We start from the raw sequence: 25,635 nt of genomic DNA, 5'->3' as shown, positions 1-25,635 counted from the left end.
TTATCTTTCTTCATTACACAGATGGAAAAGGAGAGTATTATTGTAAAAGGACATCTTCGGTCTTCGTTCCAGAATCCTTGTAATGCTGTCTGCATGGGTCATTGCGACGACGCAAGACAGCCTGAAATTACTGGTCCGCGAAGAGGCAGAGGTATGAGTGACGTGTAATACAATGACAGAGAGAGAGAGAGAGAGAGAGAGAGAGAGAGAGAGAGAGAGAGAGATGGAGAATGAAAGAGATAGAGAGATGAGGTAACAGAGATGAAGGAAGTACAGCCAAGCTGCTGTGGATGGCATACATTATTCAAGGCCTTAGTTCGAAGACCTCGTCGGCATTGAACACGTAATTTGGTCGCTCTCCACTTGCACATCTTTGAGTAACAAAGCTGGATTGGGCTTTGTTGAGCTACCCGACATCCCTTGTCCTGGCACCGAGCTGCACATCAACTCATATGGCGAGGAAGAGCGCCACCTCGTGGCCGGAAGTGACTTCAAGAAGCTTACAAATCCGAAACTCGCTCTGTACATTGGAGCTAGGTTTTCTGATTCGCCGAACCCCATCGAGTTTTCCGACATTTCCTCAAATCACGGTTTAATTTCTCATATTTAATTTCTTATTTATGGTCCTGCGGGAGACGTACAAACTTCAACAATTCCGTTTTCTCTCTTACTTTAGATTCATTTGTATATTTGCGATAGTGCTCAACATTAGTTCTTCGTGGAAACTAGACTGTTGTTTATATTGATTGCTCAGACGTCATGATAATAACAGACATAACAATTACAGTACTAATTTGATTGTAATCTTAATATTTCCCTATGGAAATTACTACACATCGTATATGTTGATTTATCATATCTATTGTGTTTAAATTTTATGACAACTCGATAAATTATCAATCAAACGATCAAAAACCCGTGAGTTTTATAAAATTTTGTAAGAATCATAATTTCTGGCATATAGAATTTTTTAATTATCTAAAATATCGAATATTTCATATTATTTCTTTATTTTTATAACAAATTTATGTATTTATGTAGTTACGTTCGTTAGATTGAATTTATAATATATGTGCTATGTACATTATAAAATTAAATAGTTGTAGATAATATCATTTTTATGTTGGACGAAGGTGAAATAGTAGCTAATTTATTCATGACTTTTTATTATTTCCGTATACAAGTTTGTTTTTTTAAAGATTTGACATTAATAATTTTACAACTATGTGATACTATCTGAATATTTAAAATGCAATAAATTATTCATACGTTTATGGATTCAGATCAAATTAATTTAAACTCTTATAAATATTATTATTTATCAGATAATAAAATTATTTAAAATTATTATTAAAATTAAAATTATAAATTAAAATTATACTTTGTATTTAACATATTTTCATTTTCATAATTTTTTTCTATATTTTTATAGGTTCATTAAAGCCAATTTTTAATTAATATATCACATTTAATTAATATTTAATAATATATTAATAATTTACAAAAAAATTATCGCTTTTAAATTCGATCTTTTTAATTATATTGACTATGGATTTTAAAAAAATAATTAATAATATGAGACTTATTCTTACATAAATTAAAATCAAAGAATCTTTTGATATTATCTTTCTATTTTTCTTATTTTTATTAATAACTATAATATTTATTTTTATCTATTCGTAGTTATTTTACTTTTACTTTATTATAATTATTATTTAACATTTTCTATAAAATATCAACAAAAATTAAATAAAATGTTTACGATTTTGAATGGAAAATGATATTTTTCTATTGGCATATATTTTTAAAACAGTAATATTATTCATCCATAACGGATTTATACACATATTTTGTTAAATTATATGAACTAGATATATTAATTGATGTATTTATTAATGATATATTATGAATTAATAATTTTTAATAATAATTTTTATAGGTTTAATAACAAAATTGCAATACGTAGGTCAAACGGTTTTGATATATATTTAAAAATTATTTAAATTAAGTATTACAATTTTTTCAGAAATATTGGATTAAATTTCGATGCCTTCTGATAGCTACATTCATGAACTTAAACTAGTATTGGAAATATATGCATGTGTTTTTCAATCTACAAGTTCTTTATCCAGAAATGTAGCTTAGTTATTGTTTGTATTTCAATCACATAATTAATATTTCGTTGGATAGCCCAATTAATTTAAAAAATCACGTTAATACAAATAACAAATATTTTAAAAAGTGGGTATTAATAGATAATGTAAATAAGACTTTTTTTTTATTACTGATGATAATTTTTATAGTACTTGAATAAAAGAACAATATCAAATGAAAGGTAAACTACTATTAAAAGATTAAGGCTACTCACTCTTTTTTTTTAATTATTCACTGATTTTCTCAATAGTTTTCAATCTACTTGCTCTTACATAGTTTTTGCATAATTTCCTAATAGTTTCTACCTAAGAGGAACCGATATTATTAAATTTTTTAAAAAAATTATTAGTTTTAACAATTGTATATTTACTTATGTGCAATATAGATACAAGCGTGGTTATTAGTTAGTCTAATCCATATATCATATAAAACTAAAACTATTAAATATTTAACTAATTTAAAATTATAAATAATTATAAGACATTTATATATATCTTAACCATATCCGTTTTGTATATTGTCATTTTTTAAAATATTAATTTCATAAAATGATTTGCTTTATTACATATTTATTTTGTAATGTTTCAAATCAAAACTTGATATAGTTTTTTAATAGAATGAAAATATTACCATTAATTTTCTACAAAATCATTGTGATTATAATATTAATATTTAAACCTTCGATCAAGCCAGCAGTTAAAAAGTTCTCTACCGTTGGAATACATTACGGTTAATTATACGATAAATAATTATTAAGATTATCATTTAATGCCTTCAATAACAATATTTACGTAACAATAGTGATATTATTCGTAAATGTACTCAGGCATACTGGGCTCACTTTATATAAAGAATGATAATGATATTAATGTTACTTCAAACATTTACATACAAGGCCAGTCCCCTAAAGGTAATTGTACGGGTAGATGGAAAATGTAATCGTCAATCAAACGCAACTATTCCAGGGCCCTAACGTCTTACGGTATTTACTTTACGTAATTGCTCGAGGCAAAGATGATGCTCTTGCAGAGCATCTCAAAGGTTCATCAGGAAATTGACTTTGGTAAGAATAATAATCTCTTGTTTAGCTCGGGCTCAAATTGGAGTTGTGCGTTAAATTTTTACATTGGTATAAAGAAATATGAACTTAATAAATTTATGGTCAAATGTTACATGAAATCTCTTTATAGTAGCGCAATTAATTTATTTATTTTTATTAAAATAATAAAAAGAAAAAGAAAATAATATTTTGAAATTAATAATGAAAATCAGAAAAAAAAATTTAAGAAAAATTAAAAAATGTTACATCAAATTATTCATAATTTGAATTTATTTTAAATTCTTTACGTTGAAAATATACACTAAATAAGCATTGCCCAATTAAAGTTATAATAATCAAATTCCAACATAAAATATATAATTATTTAAATAGAAACACTTCGATAGGTAATGCAATTTCAATACTACAAAGTATTAAAACATATTAAAATCTAATTTTTCAATAACGAAGCGAATATAAATATATATATATATATATATATATCTTATTTAAATAATTGATACATAAACATAAATTCAAATACATAAACTTCAATAGATTTCAGCGTTAATTTTAAAATTCATAAAACTAATTTGTTTATATACTAATGGAGTTATTGAAAAACAATTAAATGAACTATATTTATGCAAACAAGGAAGAACATATACCAAGAATATCAAAAATACAATCGAAAAATATAGAGAATCGGATAAATGCAATTAAATACTCATTCATAAGCAATTTAAAAATAATAACATAAATGAACTTGAAATAATATAGGCAACATTATAATTAATGGAATATTATTTTTTATTTTAATGTATAAGTTGCGAAAGTTTAGTATTTATATAATGTATTAGTTACTCGTGAGTAAAGTATGAGAAAACTGAACAAAAATTCAAAGTGCAGTATACTTGCAACTTTTCGACAATAACCACAATAACTTTTACTGCAACTTTTATTCAAGACTTTATATTTTTATTATGTAAAAACATATATAGCTCTTTGATTATTATTTCATAAATATAATTCAAAATTAAAACAATTCATAAAAAAATGATATTTTTTATATTTTAAACAACTTTATTAAGCAAAAATTTTAAAGAAAAAAAAATTATGGAACTATAGTTAATTATAATTAATCAAAGCGAAACGATATATAAAAAATATAAAAAAGATTTGTATGTAAAATATGAAAAAAAAAATTAATTGATTTAGGTCCAACATATATTGTTGATTTTCACAAGCCATATTTACTGAAATTATAAAATTAATTGTTACCTTGATTAATTTCAATAAATCAGTACGATATATTTATGAACAAGAAAAAAGTTTTCTTCTTTTGACTGTATTTAATTTAATTTCTTAATTAGTGTAAGACGTAAATTTATTTTCAAATAACTTTTGATTGTTAATAATTATTGAATATTCTATTAATGTTTGGCAAATAGTATTAATTCGTATTACAATTTATTAAATTAATTAATAATAGAATTTATTAATAATAATATAATAAATAAATAATAACATAAATATTAACATAATAGTTAATACTTATATCAACTCTATAATTTCTTACTTTAAGTAGCTATGGAATATTATTAAATTCATATTATGTACTGTAATTATATATAAAAATACACATAGGCATAATTAATTTGTAACGATTAAAATATATTTTAGAAGAAGTCATTCAAATAATAAAAGAATTATTTTTCTTTTGAACCATAAATTTAACAATTTATTTAATTTAAAAATAATATTGCAGAAAATATTTACCTTAAATAAAATTACAATAAATAATTAAATCCAAACTTCAAATGTAAAAATTCATTTTACAAGAGCATAACTTATTAGATAGTTATTTATATATATCTAAGTAGCTAATAATGACAAAATATTATTAATATTTAATAAATAAATTCATACATACATATTGTTAGAAAATTGGAGTACAAGTTTAGAATAATGATTTTTATAAAAAATAGAATAACGGAGTATTACAAGTTGAGATATATATATATATATATATATATATATAACATTATTGTATGTTATTAAAATTCAGTTAAATTTGTAAAAATAATAAAATTTGTTCATATTTGACAAAATTATAACAAAATTCAAAGTTTATGTATTAATTCATACGAATTTTTCCACAATATTTCGTACAATTTTATTGAGTTAGAAGTTTTATTCATTAAATTTAGACTAAGTTATTATCTTACTTTTTAATAATCAATTGGTTAAGATATGAATAAAATGGATTTATATAATTTCATTGATAATTTTATAAAAATATTAGTTTACTTTCATTTTTATTATTGATCATTTTTAGTTTTACAGCTTCACATCACAAGAATCAAATCATCATGAATGGCTTTCATATACTTAGTTAAATTAATGTTTGTAAAACGATTTAAACCAATCGAATAAATACCTTCTGAATTATATATTTTATTAAGTAAATTTAGTCTGTAGACTAGTTTTCAATTTTTTTTAATAATTGCCGACGTGTAAATAGAAATAGTTTAATGCATAATCATTAATGAAATAAAATATATTTATTATAAAAGAAATTTTTTTTTTGTGAGGTATATGAGAATAAACTACAGTTCTTCGCTTGTTTTTAAGAGTTTTTTGTAGAAATGCCAAATATAAATAAATTATAATTGTTCTATTATGTATGTATTGTGAAAATTTATGAGTACATATATTCATGGCTATACATTAGTACCAAACAAGTTATTGATTTTATAAATATCCATTACATACTCTATACATTAACGTGTATTTTCCAACCAATACAAAAATCAATTTCTTTTAATGTATTTTACAAATACAATTCACACTTATTGTAGAATTAATATTATTAATAATTAATAATTTATCTTTATTTAAATTATGAACATTAATTACTATTGATTACTTATGAATATTCCTTAAAGTTTGAAAAATAGTTAAACTAAAATATACTTTTTCAATTATTTTAGTCGATAATAACAAAAGTAAAATATGTAATAGAGGTATGTATATAGAATCACAGAATTTCATTTTAATATTTGTTCATAATTATCATATGCATTTATTAATTCAACACTAACTTTCAATATTTTATTATGCCTGTATATTTCGTTAAATAATATTGTTTAATAGATGCAAACTATTAAACAAGAAGAATCTTGTTAAAATTGAAAACTATATTCAATTTATTGAAAAATATACTCGATGTATTAATTGTACTAGCATTTAAGCTATTTTTATTACTATTATTATTTATGATACTACTATTACTATTATTTTATTTATTAAATAATATTAAGTATGCTTAAGTTTTTGAAAATTATAATCCTTTTCATAAATTTCGTAATGAAAATACTCTTTTCATTCATTCTAATTATTTGTGCAAAATAATGTAAAATGCAAAAAATTAAAATAAAAATTTTGAAGACGATGATATTGCATTTTATTAAAAAATATTTTCCCTTAAATAAAATATATAATATATGAAAAATAATTATTAATCAATACATAAAATTTATTTATTCAAATAACACATTAGTTTAGCATTAAAAAGTTGTAAGTATTGAAAATTTTGAAAGACTCAATATAACTAATTAGAAAAGGACGAATGATTTTTTTTTGTAAAGAGAATGAACAATAAAAGATTTTAATTTGTTCTAGATTTTATTAATATCCTTTTGTTGACATATTTAAAAAATAAAATTATTAATAATGTAGATGATGGACATTCATGTAAATGTACGTTACTCGAGAGATTAAGAAAAGAGTGCAAAGTAAAAAATATCAGTGATAGTAGCTGTAGCTTTGTGAACTCTGAGTAATTATCGACCGAATGGAGAAAATCCATTTTTGTTTCTATTTCTCGTGTGGCAAATAAGAGGAAAAGATGAGTCTGTATTAAACTAACTCGTTGAACTATGTTTTATGTCCTTTTTATAAGTAGAGAATGAGGTAGCTAAGCATTGAAGATAGACAATAGGTTCATAGATAGAGACAAATTAAGAAAAGAATATAGAATAGAAGGAATAGAAAATAAAAAAAATTAATATTAATATATAGGTTAGTGTCTAGTGTCAAAACAAAGAGGAAATTAATAAAAGATAGAAAACGTGTGATGAATGGAAGAGAGAAAAGTGTCTTATGATTATATTTTTTATAATCTCATTTATTCAATTTATTAACATTGTTACGAATGTTTCAGAAGTATTTTTTATAATTTTTCAATTATAAATTATAAGAAATTGTTTCCTTTTATATATTTATGTAACAATATATTTTTTTAATTTTAATATTGTGTTATTAGAAAACATAAAACTATAATGACAATATGTGAAGTATATTAGAAAAATATTGAAAATATAATAGAAAGCATCAATTGGTCTCCTAAATTTATAACTTGAGGATCTGCTATATGTCTCGGAATAAATTGAAAAAGAAGTAAGTAACAAAATTTAATTTATTTTTGAAATGGAAGAATTTTGCAAGCGAAATACTTTATTTTTTCGAAATTAAAATTGAAATTCGAAAAAATAGTGAATTTTATACTCTTGAGAGGAGCCATTCTCGATATATTTTTATGCATGACCGAAAAATGTTTGTAACATATATCAAGGCGTCATATTGTGTTTAAGTATTAGAATTATACGAGGCACACACTTTTTACTTTTTGAGCATAGCAGTAGTGGCGTCGTTATTCCAGGACCGAAGAAATGTAGCATATACATGAATAGCTAGGATCATAAAATAGCTAAACAGAGAGAGTGTGAGAGAGAGAGAGAGAGAGAGAGAGAGAGAGATGATGATGTACAAAAGTAAATGCAAGAGTAAGACGGAGGTTGATGAAATTGATAGGGTTGGAATACAAATTTTCGAATTTTATACATTTAATATACCTTTCCAATAATAAAAATGTTAGCGTACGTAGCGTATATATTTATTAATTATTTATATAATATATATATATATATATATGTGTGTGTGTATGTGCGATATAATCACCTTTAAAAATAAATTTTAAACTAGCTGATTAGGTTGTAACAATGACAATCAAGATTTAAGTTAATTTGTACATTACTATAATAATCAATGTTGACAAATTAATTTTTCATGTATTTTTAATCATTTTATGCTATGTTATAACAAAAATATTAATATTCTTTTAATAAAAACTAATTTGTTTAAAAACAAAAGTTTAAAATTAAATTCTAATACCGTAGAATCACAATAGATTTTACTACTAATGTATGTATATTTATACAATAGATATTCGATTAAATTATACATTTAATTGAATAAGAAGCTATTAATAAGCCTTGATATACATAAAAAAGCAATAAAAACATTATTGGGATATCGTTTGGATTGAGACATATCACTAATATCTTTGCATTTTATAATTAGAGCATTATTTTTATTAAAGTTCCAAAATATTTCAATTCAATTAAAAATATTTCAATAAACATGGAATTTTAATGATAGTAAACTTGAATAATATTATATAAGTTTTACTATTTTTAAATTATTGATATTTTTAATTAAAAACAAATAGTAATGATAAAGCTATTATTCGTATAATGTTAATATATATGTTTCAAATATACAGAATCTGTGTGTTAAAAAATCGTGTAGGCATTTAAGTGTATATAGAAATAATATTATCTAAACAATAATTGCGATATTTAGCAATAATAAGTATATCAATTTGTGAAGTGTATAAATTTCTTAATATATATTATATTAGTAAATATGTACATCAGCTTATTAAACTTTAATGAAATTTAATCCGAATAAATGCATTTATGCCATTATTAGGCCTGTCATTAATAAAGTCAGAGATAATCTTAATACAATTGGATATCTGCTTCTTTTATTATGGATAGAATAATAATTGATAACATTTGAAATACTGGCTGAACTACAGGCTGATACGATAAAAATTTGTAGTAATGCTGTATGGAAGTCGATATCTAGAAAACATTTAAAATATTCATACAAATAATTCATATTGTGATTGCATGTATTTAAATCGATTTATTAAATTGATATATAGTATTAGTAGACAGCATCACGGGCTATAAGTTGTTTCAATTATTATTAATTATGCTAACTATTTTGGAATAACAACAATTTAATTAATTCTAATAAACTGATTTCACTATATTGTCTGTAATAAAGCCTAAGTGCAAGCTTATGCTTTCGAGGCTTTTCGTTAGCCTAGTCATATTAGCGGCTGAATAATAACGTGCAAATGCAATAGTTGCGACAGTATATATAGTGACAATCACTCACCCTGAAATTCCTTCCGGGCGGCACTCACGGATGTAACGATGTTGGCCACATGTCCGAGTACTGTCGCAAATAGTAGCAGTCCAAAGAGTAGCTGTCCTATTACGAACAGATACTCCCCCTTACTTCTTGGCCTAGAAAATTGTTAAGTGCTCGGGTTGAAATTGTCACCTCTAGTACATATTTTATTTAGTTTATGATAGACACGATAGGCGTTACGCTTATTGACATTGCAGAACCATTACTTTTATTATCAAGAAATAGCATTGGACTTTATTCGAGTGGAGTTCAATCGAACTTCGAGTCAATATTTGAAACTGATTACCAATATTATTGACATTATAACTTAACTAGATAAATACCAAATAAATAAATTCTAAAAATATTAAGGTTATTAAAAACCGTATATTTATCAAATGCTTTAATCGTCACTAAATAAATGGAGTTGGTTCACGATAATGATTAAATTGTTAATATTATTCTTATTAACGTGTGCACGTCCATGCATATGAGTGTATTTATATTTAGATATATAAATGTTTTAGAATTATATATAGTCGAGTTGTGAAATAAATATTTAATGATGAGATGAAAATAGTTATTGATTTTTCCAACAGATGTGTTTTTTCGTTACTACACATTTTATTTATTACATAATTATTTCAATAATAATAAAATTATATAATGTAAAATATATAATGTAAAATATATAATATAATATATGTACTATTGTAACTTAAATTAATAGAAATTAAATTATGAATGACTATAAAGGAAATATTTAATTTAAAATTATTTATCTATCTATGTATTGTAAATAAATTTAATACGATCTCGTAAAAGTAATAATTTTCTTTGATATAAAACTGTTTAAATTTTTTGTGCGTATTCAGTACATAAGAATTTCATAATTCAGTATCTTTTTGAATATTTAATTATTAAAATTCCGAATTAGGTACATTAAAAAATAGTAAAGAATAAATACAAAAAGTAAAATTAATCAAATTTGTATTGAATTATAATTTTTTTCAAGTATATTTTAATACTGTGATCTTTATTTACAAACGTGAAAAATTTTAATACAACATAAAACTATAAATTAATAGAAAAGATTTATAATTTCTATTAAATAATTAAGTCGTCTTAAAATTATTTCTTATAAATATTTATTTATTGAAAAATTTAATAATCATTATTATTAAATTATTTATTCGAAGGGTAATACATGAATTTAATATCTTAACAACTACAAAGTTATATTACGAATAGTAAATATTAGAGAATTAGAAAATTGTTGTATATTTCTTTAAATCATCTACGGTAATATTTAAATAATTGTATTAATAGCATTATAGTTTTCTAACCGCCAATAATATTTATTATATTAAATTACTCATTTAATTGTAAAATTGTTTAATTTATCAAATATTTTAATTTGTTTGTGTATTTGTTTCTTTTGCTTGCAAACACATAAACTATTTAAAAAACAATTTTATTTAAAAAACAATTATAATTCGGAATGAAATGTATGTTTTCTTATTCTACTGGACAAAGATAAAAATAATGAATGGCTCACCTTGGTAGATCTCCAATCGTCGTAAGAGCCAAAGTACACCAATAATAACTCTGTAAATATTGCTTTACAACGTCAGCTGTCTCAGAATCGCTAAATACCCAGTTTTTGCTCCCAAAACCATTGTTTTTATAAATAATATGATAGAGGCACCCGTTCCAGTGAAATATCACTAATAAATAATGTATTAACGATGTAGAGCGAAATAAATTTGGATAGTTTGTGTGTCGCTCAGTTCTGTCCATAAAAGCCCAAAATCTGTAATAAAAATATTCAGGGATTATATACTCTTATATTGTATTTAAAATTTTCAATAAGCAATATTATAAAAAAAATTATAAAACACCATTAGTAAAAGCTTTAATTATTATATAATAATTGTCATTTTCATGCAGTTAGTGAAATTTTTTATTATTAATATAATAACGCACATATTAAAGTTTTTTAGTTTATTTATAAGAAATAGAAAATAAGTAAACTTTAAATTAAATACGTTCACTTTTAAGGATGGAAGTGTAATAAAAATTCGTTGAAGTCAAGAAAATGAAATAAAGACACCAAATTACTACCAATAAATATTTATCAATATTAAATAAACAGCATTTATGCAATTATTATCGTATTAAATACATTGTGCACGCGTGTGTGCATATGCATTTGTACATCGGTGTATGCAGATCCATCAATGTAAATATAATCTTATGAAATGTGTTTTAATTTTAATAATGAATTGAAATTTTAGTTCTAAATATAATGTTTATGCTAACAATTATACCGCCGGATTAAGTATCAGCATTAATGATACGATATTGCTTAAAATTTATATATAATAACATACAACGGCAATGACAAAAGCTTTTAGAAGTAACTGATGAAGTTTAAAATATCTCATGTATTACCGGTAAATTTTAATGAGCCTAAAACTCCGCAGTATACTGTTAAATCCTATAGATAAGTATAAACAGTCAAGAGGCAACAGGCACAAGCAGTCTATGTAAAAGGTGGTGCTATTCATATAGTGTGTTCGCAGTTTCGTTGCATCCGTCTGCAGAACACCATCTTCGAGGTAACCCGTACGAAAGTGGAAAGCTATGTCCACTAGATACAAGAAGTCCGAGAGATAGTCCAAGCAAAACCACACTAGTCGGGTCTCCACTGCATTAATGTTATAAAATTTGTATTAGAATTTTTTGTCATTAGGATACTTTTATACTTCGTATACGTGAGGAAGTGAGTATGTGTGTTTATATATATATATATATATATATATATATATATATATATATATATACGTTTTATTAATTTTCTTATGACAAATTAGATAGAATATTTTGATTTTAAGAGTCAAAAAGAGTAAAAAAATTACTTAATCTAACAATTGATGTTTGAACGATTTACTTTCATTATTCTAATTAGAATAACATTTGAAATCTAGCGCAATATTTTTTTTCTATGAAAATAAAAACTTGAAATAAAAATGATCTCAAAATTTATTATTAATGTAAAAAATGTATAACTATTAAATAATATAGAGTAGAGAGAAATATTTTTGTATTTAAAATTTATTTTTCTATCAACACAATGAAGAAAGTTCATTAAAAAGGAAAACATTTTCACTAATGTTTATAGTAATAATTAGAATCTGATTAAATTATCTAATAAAAGTTATAATAACTTAGATTAAAAAAAAACATTGAAATAATAATAATTGTTTACCAATAAAATATGTAACATCTGTAAAAGTTTGTTAGCTCTAAATTGTCTTCTATTTATTTTATATTTTATTTTATATTGAGTTTCAAATTAAATAATATATAATACTTTTACAAAAAAAAATTTTGCATGTAATTATGCGCTCTATTATTGAGTTACTAATTTTCTTTAATTTTCTATTAAATTACTATTAATCATTTATTATCTTCAATTATTTATTTTTATCACGTATATCTATTACAATATTATTACGTATATTGTTTCGATTTTCAAGCTACTTTTATTTAATTTGATGTAATTTGTCGTATACATTTTTAATTATAATTAATTAATTGTAAAGTGCAACTTGAATTACCGCGAGTTCGAAATTTTATCGAAAATTTCCGCCGTTTATAACGTTGCTTTATGCGTCAAAATTATGCTAATTTATTCAACTACGTTTTTTTGTATTTTTTAATACGAGATTCTAAAGGAATAGTTGCACAAACTTAGATCGAAGAATGTAAAGGAAAAATGTCTTTTAATGGAAAGGTGGAAACTATCTGCAAAATTAAGTTCCATTCTATTGCCCATCTTTGTTTTAAGCGAATACGTAGAACTACTCACCGTTGATCTCCTGGAAAGCGAACCTGTAGATGATGACCCAAAAGTTGTATAAGAAGGCGAGCGAGACAACCATCGACCAATAGTAACAGAGTCGACCAGCTGGATCGAAGACAAACGACCAGTTGGGCGCTCCGGTCCTGAAGCCACGCGAGCCTGATTGGCCCGGGTAGCCCCGACTTCCTCGTTGCTGCTGCTGCTGCTGGGCTGTATAGCGCCTGTGTATTTAACATTTGATCCTACTAATATTGATTCTTCGAATTGTCATTGAATATTTTTTCCAAGAGATTTGGTAATAAATGTTCAGGACTTATTATCCCTTTGTCATATTAATTCGTAGCGGCTCTTGAGACGGAACATCAACTTGCGAGAATCAGCTTGATGTGCATTAAAATACGATCTCAATCGGTTGTGGATAGTTTAAAAATTGTAGTGCATTATCAGTGCTTTGACATGAATTATATGGAAAGACATATTATGGTTTCATAATTTGCTTTTACTATAATCATATGTTCAATACCAAGCCATTTCGGAAAAATTTATCGACGAAATAAACGGTAAAATTAATGAAGTAAGTATAATTATAATTCTTTTGTTGAAATTTATATCTGCCAAGATTATTTATATTCATTAAATATAGTACGATCTGAATGGTAAGTATCTTGTTCTACACAAATACATAATGTAAGATTTATGCTGCTTGCTTACTAAGTAATAACTTTAATTTAATAGGGATGTCGTAATTCATTAAAATTAAATGTATAATTTACCGAAATTTCATAAGGAAAAGTTTTATTTTATTTCTTAATTCATATATTATAGCACGTTTAACGCTTTAAAACGCTGCCAATGTTTATTCACTTTAATCTTAGTTTAAATTACAAATTATTATTAATAATTTATATATTAATGATATAAATATAGTAATAATATAGATGGTGAAGAATAATGTATAAATAATTATATATTTTCGTCCATTATGCTGATAATCGTGTGAGTTAATCGCATACATTAAGTAAAATTCAATGGCACATGAAGGGCTAATTAAATGTCCAATCGTTTCTCTACTTTTGCTATTATCGTTCGCTATATCCTTATGGTCTACTTACGTTTCCGTTCCGTTACAGCCACTGTTCCTACTTAAATGGTTGATCGAGGCTGGCGTATGGAGATGCGAAGGCGTTGTATCGCGGCCCGGCATCGGCGTCGAGGACAGCATTACGGCATTTGGTAGTTTGAATCTGCCTCTCATATGATCTTTACGTCGAGTCTTTCGGCTCAGGTCGAGTTCGCTCGCACCTCTATTTACATAGGCGCCCTGCAGCGAGTCACGTGACGAGCTGAAGAATCGCTGCCAAATTGATCAAAAGGAAATTTTTGTGTCAAGCATTATTTTGAAGAATTCACCAGGTTTGGTTATTGTATTCTATTGTTTGAAATGTTATCATATTATAGTCATACTCAATAATACATATTCATTTTTATGCATAAAAAATAGGATTTGTATTAAGCAAGAGTTTACACGCTATGTAATTATTAAAGTAAATATTTAATTTATAATTTTTGTATATTATTTTTTTATTATTATTATTTGTTTCAAATGTTATTTATTCTCTCAGTTAATTGTATATGTATACACGAATCAATGAATTATAAACACGAGTTTTTCAGCATGTGTAGATTTATTGACAGCAATTACTAATTTATTAAATTTACAATTATACTTTTCCAGTTCGCACAGATAAACTTGAAGATGAATTTAATAATTTTCTGTTTACTTTTTCATAATTATTAATTTTAAAATATAATAAAATTAATTTGCAAATAAAACATGATTATGTTACATAAAAAAATTTTTCTGAAATTTTATTAATTCTGTAGAGTCAGTCAATTAAAATCATCAAATATTACATACAAAAATGTTGTAATCCTTCAATTTTTTACAAAAAATTAATTATTGTATGAGTATAGAAATACAATATAAAGTTAAATAAATCTGGGATGATAAATCTATGTTATATTATAAAAATATATCGCATGCATAAAAATATAATTAAGAATAAGATTTATAATTATAATTGACTTCAAGAACAAAGATGTAAAATTAAATAGAATTAACCATGATATTTTATTTAGAATGAGTTAAATTAGATTATCATTTTTTAAATAATTGTGAATACAATTTAATAATCAATTCAGTATAATTAAAAAGTATTGTAGTTGCAACATTATTTTACCGATTTTATATTTAAAATTAAAAAATTGATTCTTTTAAATAAACTTTATACTAATGAATGCATTAATATGAATTTTATAAATATGACTTTTTGCTGTTATTTCGTTGATTATACTATATTCATTGTAATATAAAATATGCGAAAATTGATTGACTGGAACTATAATTTAATATATTTTCTACTATCACTCCGTCTTACCATTTTTTTTTTTGTGAAAACGAAATTTAGTTTTCATATTAAATTAATGAAAATTAAAATAATCATGGTTTGAAAAATCATTAATTTAAAAAATAGTGTAAGTCTGTATTCTCTAGAATTTACTAAGTTTATATGCTATTACTACGAATAATATAATTTGAGTAAAATCTATTGTAGTATAAAAATGATTATTTTAAGTAGTTTTAAAATTACAGTAATTATGGCAATTATAGTAATTATGAATTATGTGTATATGATATATATATTATGATATATGATATATATATTATTATATGAAATTAGGTTTTAATAATATTTTATGCATCTATTTTAAAGAGTATTTTAATGATTAATTTTGGTTTATAATTATATATAATTAATCTTTATAACAAATGTATACAGTATTTTTTTAAATAACCACAAGCTATAATTAAACAAGTGTGCAGATTTATTATTACTTAAGTAACGGTTAGAAAATGTGGAATTTAACTTGAAATTATTTAATTGGAGATAGTATAAATTTTGTACGAATACAGTAAAACAAAGAGAATTAATTGAAACACATAGCAAGTGGAGTGAAAAAGAATAAAATTTAAATTTGTTAGAGCATGAAGTTTAATTATAGAATATAAAATGGAATTAGAAAATTCAATAATGTGATATTAAAGGTCCGAATAAATTATTAAAAAAATATTAAAAATACTATCAAATATATATTCTTATTTCGATATATTGCTGTCTCTTGTAGCAGATTACAGATAAGGAATACTGCATTCAAATTATTAAAGTTCATGGGGAATTGAAATAATACCATGTGATACTAAGTCAGTAGTTCAATTTTAATGAGACAGAGAGACCGGCATATATTACAAAATAAGGAAGTGCTATAATTCATTCGAACTAAAAATTTTAATAGTAACTGTATTATATGGTTAGAATGGATAGATAAGAAATGAGAAACGAGGGAGTATATAAATTTATAGTATAAAAAAAACCTTTAGATATATCAATTTTTAGGCGAACAAATAATCTTAAATTATAATTCGTTATCTCAAATTAATTTAGAATTAAATGCAAAAGAATAATATCTTAAATGTGCGATTTGATCAAGTTGCAACTTCTAGGCAATTGTAATAATGTAAGCAATATCGCAAATTATACTCTATTACTTTTATAATTAAATCAGTCTAAACGGTCCTTTAAGTTCCTGTACTTTAAAGTAAAGAAGTTACTGAAATTTTCAGAAGTTATTTTATAATTATTTTCTATTTCATGGAAATATGTGCTTGAAATTCTCTTTAAATGCACAAAAGCTTAGATACAAAAAGCATACTAAATAACTACTTGACAAAACACAACAATATAACAATGTTAAAAATCAATATGAAAAAAATTAAGACCATTTATCTGAATACTACACATTAGAATATATTCAAATGCAACTCCAAAGATACTTTTTAAAAAATTTGCAAAAAGTGAGGAGAGCTTTGAGACTTTAAAAAAAATGAAATAACTTTACATTTATACCTAAAAGTATAGTGCAAGAAAATGGCTGTACAGTGCTTCGAGCTCTAAAAATTTGCAATAAAACACCGTATTCACAAACGCATGTATAGGCAATAGCGATAGTAAGTGACATTCCCAAAACTTTGGTTCATTATAATTTCAGTACCTTCTCCCCTTGACTTTTCATACGAAACATTTTCCTCCGTGGCGTACGCTCGTGCAATCGTACCTGCTGCTGCTGCTGCTGCTGCTGCTGCTGATGCTGATGATGATGATGATAGTAGTGATGGATGGGTGTATGTCTACCCATGAATTTACTACTGACGAGATCGAGCAGGCTCTGCCTCGAAGAGAGAACACTCTTGGTCGAGACGTTTTCCATACTCTTGGTGTCGTCATCTACTCGGCCGTTCCCCGTACTCTGTTCCTCGCGCGAGTCGACGGCGGCCGATGTCACGATTCCTGAAACATATTTATTTTTTCGACTTTTATTCGACTGACACAGGCAATATTTGCACAATTATATGTACAAATGCAATCGTAATGAGCGCGATAAGTGCGATACTCTACGATCCGCACGTGACTTAACTTGAAGCAGTCGATTAAGAATGCTACTTAAATTATTTGGGTATTATTGAGACTGCAATTGATAATTTTATGTTAAGGCTTAATGCGCTTTTCGGTCAATTGGCAACATATTTTTATAATCGTTCATATTTAAAAATAAATATGTCGTTTATAAATATATCCAATTTGTAGATTGACATTCGACAATTGACTTCTACTCGTTTGATATTTTTGTTGATATAACTAAAATGTTAGTTTTTACTAAAAAATCTATTTAAGTCAAAAAAGTAAATGAACTTGATAATAAATGAAGTAAATAAAATGATTGAATTAACACTATTAATAATTGTAAGAATTTAACTAAATTTATGTAATTATTAATTTAATCTGTATTTGTCTTTTAATGTCTGATTTTTTTAATTTTAAATTTTATCATAATATACTATATATAATTTTGTATAATATTAAATGAAATAGTAAACAATACAATAAAGAGTAAAAAATGAAAATAATTTAATAATATGAGTTAAAAAAGAGTATTTAATAATATATATATATATATATAAATAAGATAAATATTTTACAAATAATGGCTCAGTTTTTTCTAATGTTAATGAACATAAATTTATAAAAAATGACAGTATTCTCTCTATATCCCTAATTTAGATTATTACAATGTAAGATGTCGATCTACTTATAATGTTAAAAAAACTAAAAGTATAGCTGATAATTTTTTAATGTAATTTTTATATCTTATTAATACCAATATAGTTTATATATATATATATATATATATATATATATATATAACAACCATCGACATCCATCAGATGACATCAGATATATATCCAGAATATCATATATATACATATAATATATATATTTATATATATAATCAAAATACATTATTTCATTGTCTAAAAATAAATAATTTCATTAGAATAATTGAATTCCATTATTTATTTATTTATATCTTATTTATTAATACTATTTATTTTTGTATTCTCTTTGATTTGATATTTTGTCTGTTTGCAGCATACAAATTCATCTAGAACACTATGTATCTTGGAACAAATTCATATTCATTTCTCTTTATATTTCCTTTTATATTACATATCTATTTTTATTCGTTTTTTTATAATATATTTTAGATTTTTATCAATTCATTTGAATAACTATAACATTTAAAATATTTTTTTAAGTTATATATAATATTTTTGATGATTTTAATTTTTATCTATAATGCAATACATTACAACATTATACAATAAAAATGATGTCATAAGTGAAGTGGTATTTTTATTAATAAAATATTATAGATTTAAAATATTTATTATATAATTAACAGCTAATTATAAGAAAGTATTAACTTATACATTTTTATTGATGAATGATACATAGATATATTCAATTATATGCTCATACTCATACTTATTTATTATAGTGTGTCATATAATTTTAATGTTTAATAGTATATTAATTATTATTAATGGTTTGATATATTTAAGTCCACATTATTATCAAACAAAAGTATACGTTTTAGTTTTCCAATATTAATATATAATAATTTCAGTCATTATAAATCTGTATATTAATGATATCATCAATGTTATAAAAATTTATCTTATATAGAGAATTAGTTAATAAATTATATGTTATTTTTACATATTTATTAGTAAAAAATTAATCTTATTGTAAAGACATTTGTTGCCACTCATTTAAGAATTTAAATGAATTACTTTGTATCTACGTTCTCAATAATCAGCTTTATGTAATAACCTTTAATCAATAGAATCAAAAGCATAAGAGCAATAAGATTTTGCAAGTTAATTATATATCAAAGTTTTCACGTTATGTGAATATAATGCTTATATTATTACTATGTGCATATAAATTCATTTAAAATATATGTTAAATTTTTTAGTCCAATGAAGCAGTTATATCATTTTGAAATTTTTGAATAAACGTATTTTTTTAGTGATAATATACCTTAAAGTATAAAAATAATGAACGGGTAATTAGGGAAAAAAATTAACTACTAATAATAGAAATCTAACTATTTAGTTGAAATTTGGCAGTATTTTAAACTTAAATTTGTTGATGTGTTACGTATAAATTTAACAATTCACTCAATATTTCATTTCTAATATATTACAATTTAGTAGAACATCTTCAATTTATGAAGTTTCGAAAGATAATAGTTTCGAAAGATAAAAGACTTTATATTATAAATTTGATACTTTGAAGAGCTCGAAAACTTTAAAGCTTCGACAGGATAGCATTTTGTAATTACACAGTTATGTGTATTCATCAATTTCATTTTAATATTACATGCTTTATTTTATATAAAATATAAGCTTCTAAAAATTCCAACTCATATTACGGTTATATTTGAATTGAGTGTATTTAATTATAACAAGTAGATTATTTTTTTTACAAAAATTAGAATTAGTCGAATGGTTAATAATAAAGATTTGAATACATATATGAGTATTCGAATTAGAAATAAGTATTTGGTTCTATTTTTATAATTTCTAGAATGTATCTTTATTATTGTGTAATAATTGATAATATTTCGTATAACTACAAAGCTGATGTATAGAGAAAGGAAAAGGGGGCTCGATATAATGTAATTTAACTGGTTGTTTGATGTCTGGTTTGATCGAAAGATTTTTTAAAATTTTATATTGCATAAGTTACCTTTATCGCTTTCATTAAACAATCTTGATTTAATATATTTTTCATTTAAATGTATTATTTTTGTATTCTTTATTATCCTTATCATTATATCAAAATCAACTAATACAACACCTTTTTGTTTCATTATGAAATTCTTGGGTATTAAAATTCACAATAAAACGCTGTAAAGTATTTTTCACGTTACTATCATAAAATAATTTGAAATTATACATTAAAGTAATTTATCACTAATATTTTTTATAGAATTTCTATTAATAAATTACTTTGTTGTGCGTAATGTTTTATAGATCATAAATTTCTTATCAGATCTACAATGTTTTAACTCTATGAGCAATTTACATCTGTTTGCATGTACGTTTTCAATTTTTATTTTATATCCATGAAAAAATTCAGTCTTAGGAGAATTTTTTCACATTCGAAATTTTATAACAAAGTTATTTAGAAATTTAAATTTGCTTCGTTTATTTTGCTTCGTTTGCTTTTATTTATATTTTATTTTTTAATTAAAAAAGTATTAGCTATTATATCTCATATGTAAAAATAAAAAAACTATTTTTAATATGGTTAAGAATAGATTATCTAACTAAATCAGTACCTTACGTCCTGTGCAAAATTACGAAATAAGAGAAAGAGTTTATTCTACAGATCTAATGACGCAACGGCGCAACTCAATGCCGCATAGTCAATGCAGTATTAGTAATAGGAGCAGAACTTGCGTCATCCAGGTTTAATCGAGCGGCGCAAGCATGTAACGCGTCATTTCGAGCGTGCAAATCTCATATACCATATACACGATAGGGAAGCTTAAGTCCAAGCTAACTGTTTAATAAAGGCACACTTGAATGAGAGGTGAGGCTGTTCCGAACTTGCTAAGCGAACTTATGGAAATACCGGTGTATAGATAATATCAACCCCAATGACGAGATTCTGCACTTATAGAACAAACTATAGTATTATAGATTAAATTGATTAAATGCAGCATTACTGTTGTACGATAGTACGAGGTTGTATATATTAAAGTATAGGCCAAAAAGGTGTCTGTGTTTACTGAATTCTGATCTTTGCATTAGAGAGAATTTATATATATATTTTACCAAACGAATCTCCATATACGCAATTTACATTTATGAATAGACCATGCAGTGAACTAAGATTATTTAAATAATTCTATGTATTGAGTATACGTATCGATGGAAATTTTATGTGTTGAAATTTCAGATAATATCGCATTCAGATGTGGTACACCTCAATAAATTTCTATATACTTTATAGAAACTATTACGTATCAAAGAGACCACTATTTATGCTACTATTAATTATATTTTATCAATACTTTGCAGCAAAGTGTGATTAGACATCAAGCTATCTAATTCTATCACGAAGTTCGTTAAATTTAAATTGTGTTGGTGTATGTACATCACACATATCAATTGAAACATTAATAATTCTATTATTAATTGTATGATTTAGTACATTCACCTGTATGTTATAGCAAATACTTTTAAGAAAATGACCATATATTATAAATTATTTTACATTTTAAAATAGTAAATACACATACACAGTAACTAGAAAACACAAATTATATAAAAATTATAAAAATAATAAATAATATTATTATTAATAATAATTATTAATTATTAATCAAATATTATTTTTTAATATTTTGATATTTTTTATATATTTACTATATTTTTATTTTTAATATAAATATTTATAACTATTTTTCTTAATCAACTAAATATAGAGCCATAATATTACAATTACCAAACTGCTTTTATTCGAATTAAATCAATTTTTAATATAAATAAAATTCAATAAAGTAGTTGAATTATAACCATTTCTTAATTTTATTTTATCATATTCTAAAATAAAATAAAATTTAAATAAAAATTTCAATAAATTACGTTAAAAAATGAAACAATATACTATATTTTTAAATACCAATTAACTAATAATTAAAATTTAAATTATCGTAAACCTTTATAAGTATTATTTAGTATATAATAATTAGAATAACCATTTTATTATGAAAAAAATGTTTATATTTTACATTATTACAGTCTAAATTTAGAGCATTAGAGAAAATATTTTGAAAATTTTAATTAATAGTAATTATCACTGCATACATCTAACAATAATATATAGAATAATGCATTGAACTGAATCATTTATAAATTATAAATAAACGCTACATTATATTTTTAATACATTACATGTGTCGTGTAAATATTATATAAAAGTGAGAGCGTGTGTGTGTATACGAGAATGAAGAGCGAGAAAGAGAGACAAAGAGAAAGAGAGAGAGAGAGAGAGAGAGAGAGAGAAAGTTAATAAAACGTTAAGAAAATGCAAAAGAGTAATAAATAGTAAACTTGGTCCGTAAAGTAGTAAGTCTCCCGAATTTCAATAAAAAAGTAATTATTCCAATTAGTATGATGTTCAAAAACAATAAAATTAGTGTTTGTCATTGGACGACAATTATTACATTCCTATTTATAATAATATCAATGAACTTATAAATTTTATTTTAGAATACTTTATTCACATTCAATTTCATATAAAACATATTCAATTAAATTATTTTATACAACTTTTCAAACATTTAATTTAAAACACAAACACATTGCAACTTTTAATCATTACTTGTATTTATTTCTTTTTAAATATATAGTACAGACTTAGATTTATATAATTAGGTTTCATTAAAATGCGTTTATAAAAATATAATTTTATTAATATTTAATTTTAAGGTTTATAAAGATTTAAAAAATATAACAAATTTTTTATTTTTAATATAAACATTTCCATATTTTTAGCATTTCATAAAAATTGTAAAAATGTAAAAATCAGTAATATTTTATGACATAACTTATTCAAAATACTGTCCAGACTTGTAGATCAATAGAAATGAATCTTTATAACTATCACTATAAATAGTTAATTAAAAAATTATACTTAAAAATTTAATTGATAACGAAAATTCACTCACTTAGCTTTTATAATCTTTATGTAGTTTTCTGCAAAAAAAAATGCACAATAGATATTCAAATATCTGAATACGTAAATATGTGAAAATATATAATATAAGCATTGTGTATTATTTTATATATAACAAGTAACATTTGTTTATCTTCATCCGATTGAATATGCTTGAAGATTAACTTATTATGTGAAACTCAAATTATAGATTTACACATGCAGATACATAGAGGAAAGTCGCAAGAGAGTATTAAATGGCTAGAGGATATTGAGCACTGTCCAATGCATAAATTATTGAGCACAATTAAAAAAAACTTGATCGTAAAATATAAAATCAATAGCCGTTAAAATTATAAATACTGCAGTATATTTAAACACAATATGGGTAAATTCCCAATTAATGAAATGAAAGCGTAATCACAAATTTTTAATTAATAAATCGTTTATAATACCAAATTTCTTGCGATATAAATAGAAGAAAAATGCATTTTTCTATCACGTATGTCAACGGGTTTTTAAAAATATTTTCACGACACTTTATGATTGTATGCATTATCATTAATATGTATATTTATGATTTTAAAAGTAATAAAAATAATTGTAAAAGATTGTCTCAACTTTAGACAATTATTTGATTGTCTCAACTCTAGACAATATTGTTGGCGCATTAACTCATTAACATTTTTACTACATTATAATTTTTTACTATAGAATCATGTTGAGGAAAAACGGGTCAAAAATACTGCTACCGACATTTAATATCAAACAACACAAAATTTTTTCTTTTAGTATATATGCATCTCTTCTAAAATATACGAATATAAACATAAAAGGACGATGAGAATAATTCCTTATTCTGCAAGTACGTATATTCATTCTTTAATAATCATTATAACTTATTTTACTATATATCATTTAAATTAATTTTCTCTCAAAGTTGCTGTTTTATTAGCATATTCAAATTTATTGATAAAGTAAAATACTATAAAAGCCTTAAATTTTATATATAAATAGATTTTGGATTAAAGTTAAGTTCTTGTTCATTAGAAACAGCAAATTTTAAACTTTGAAAAAGACAATATTTCTTGTATTCAATGACTTTAATTTCTTTAATTCAGTAAAAATTAATTTTTATTCATACTTTTATTTAATTTATTTTTGAATTTTTAAAACGAATTTCTTTTCGTATTTTCAAATAATCATTATCACTATTTTGATCAAAATATTTACATGAAAATATAATTTTATGTAATACAGATAAGAATACTTATTATTTATTATTTTACATGACTAGAGTAACTAATATGTCTTCTAATATTAAATTTACATTGTGAATAAATCGATTCCTCTTTCTAATTAATTATCCGTTCATCTGTAGATTAATACAAATTTCAACATGGATAAAATTTTATTAAATTCCAGCTTAAACTATCATATATAGAATAATTTAAAAAGATTTATAGAAAATCATGTTGAATTTTTATATTTGTCAACAGTCAATGATATTACACTTGCAAGACTTAATATAATAAAATATTTTACAAGCATAATAGAGATAATTATTAAATTATTTATATCTAAATATTATTATTAATTATTATTAATCTTAATTTAATATTATTAATTAAATATCGAAAATCAATTAATATGATGGATTTAAATAAAAATTCAAATTATAAATTTTAAAATTTTCTATGTTTATTATAAAATATTTAACATTTTACTGAATTTATTATTTCGTAATATAAAACATTACGATGTAAATACTGCGTATTTAACTTATTGCTTCTTCCCGAGAATTGTCGAAATAGTACATTTACTGATATCTATAGGAGTTTTACTGGTCATTCCTTAAAAGAAAATGTAGGTAAACAAGTATGGATTGGATTATTCTTATAACTAAAAATCCTCTTAGCTCTGAATTTTATTTAACTTATAGAATACTATATGGCGATCTGATAAGTATTTCTAAAAATGCAGATTTTTCAATATAGAAATCACATTTTATTTCGTATAAAAATGCCGATAAAGGAAAATAGTCAAGTGCCTATCTT

At 23.5% G+C, this 25,635-nt stretch overlaps 1 protein-coding gene across 1 annotated transcript; it reads right to left on the bottom strand.

The window, feature by feature from the left end:
* Nucleotides 1–10,741: 10,741 nt before the first annotated feature.
* LOC105366229 (cyclic nucleotide-gated channel rod photoreceptor subunit alpha-like) lies at nt 10,742–17,560 on the bottom strand. The gene is made up of 6 exons (XM_011504594.1): nt 17,499–17,560; nt 14,501–14,742; nt 13,395–13,609; nt 11,975–12,230; nt 11,079–11,333; nt 10,742–10,748 (listed from the first exon to the last, which is right to left on the bottom strand). Exons 1-6 carry the CDS (start codon nt 17,526–17,528, stop codon nt 10,742–10,744), a joined length of 1,005 nt encoding a protein of 334 aa, XP_011502896.1. The 5' UTR covers nt 17,529–17,560.
* Between the last annotated feature and the right edge of the window lie 8,075 nt (nt 17,561–25,635).

The sequence above is a fragment of the Ceratosolen solmsi genome, unplaced genomic scaffold, assembly GCF_000503995.2.
Source record: "Ceratosolen solmsi marchali unplaced genomic scaffold, CerSol_1.0 scaffold148, whole genome shotgun sequence".
Classification (NCBI taxonomy): Eukaryota; Metazoa; Arthropoda; class Insecta; order Hymenoptera; family Agaonidae; genus Ceratosolen; species Ceratosolen solmsi.
Note: the sequence above shows the minus strand (reverse complement) of the source record. Positions and strands in the feature narration are given on the sequence as shown.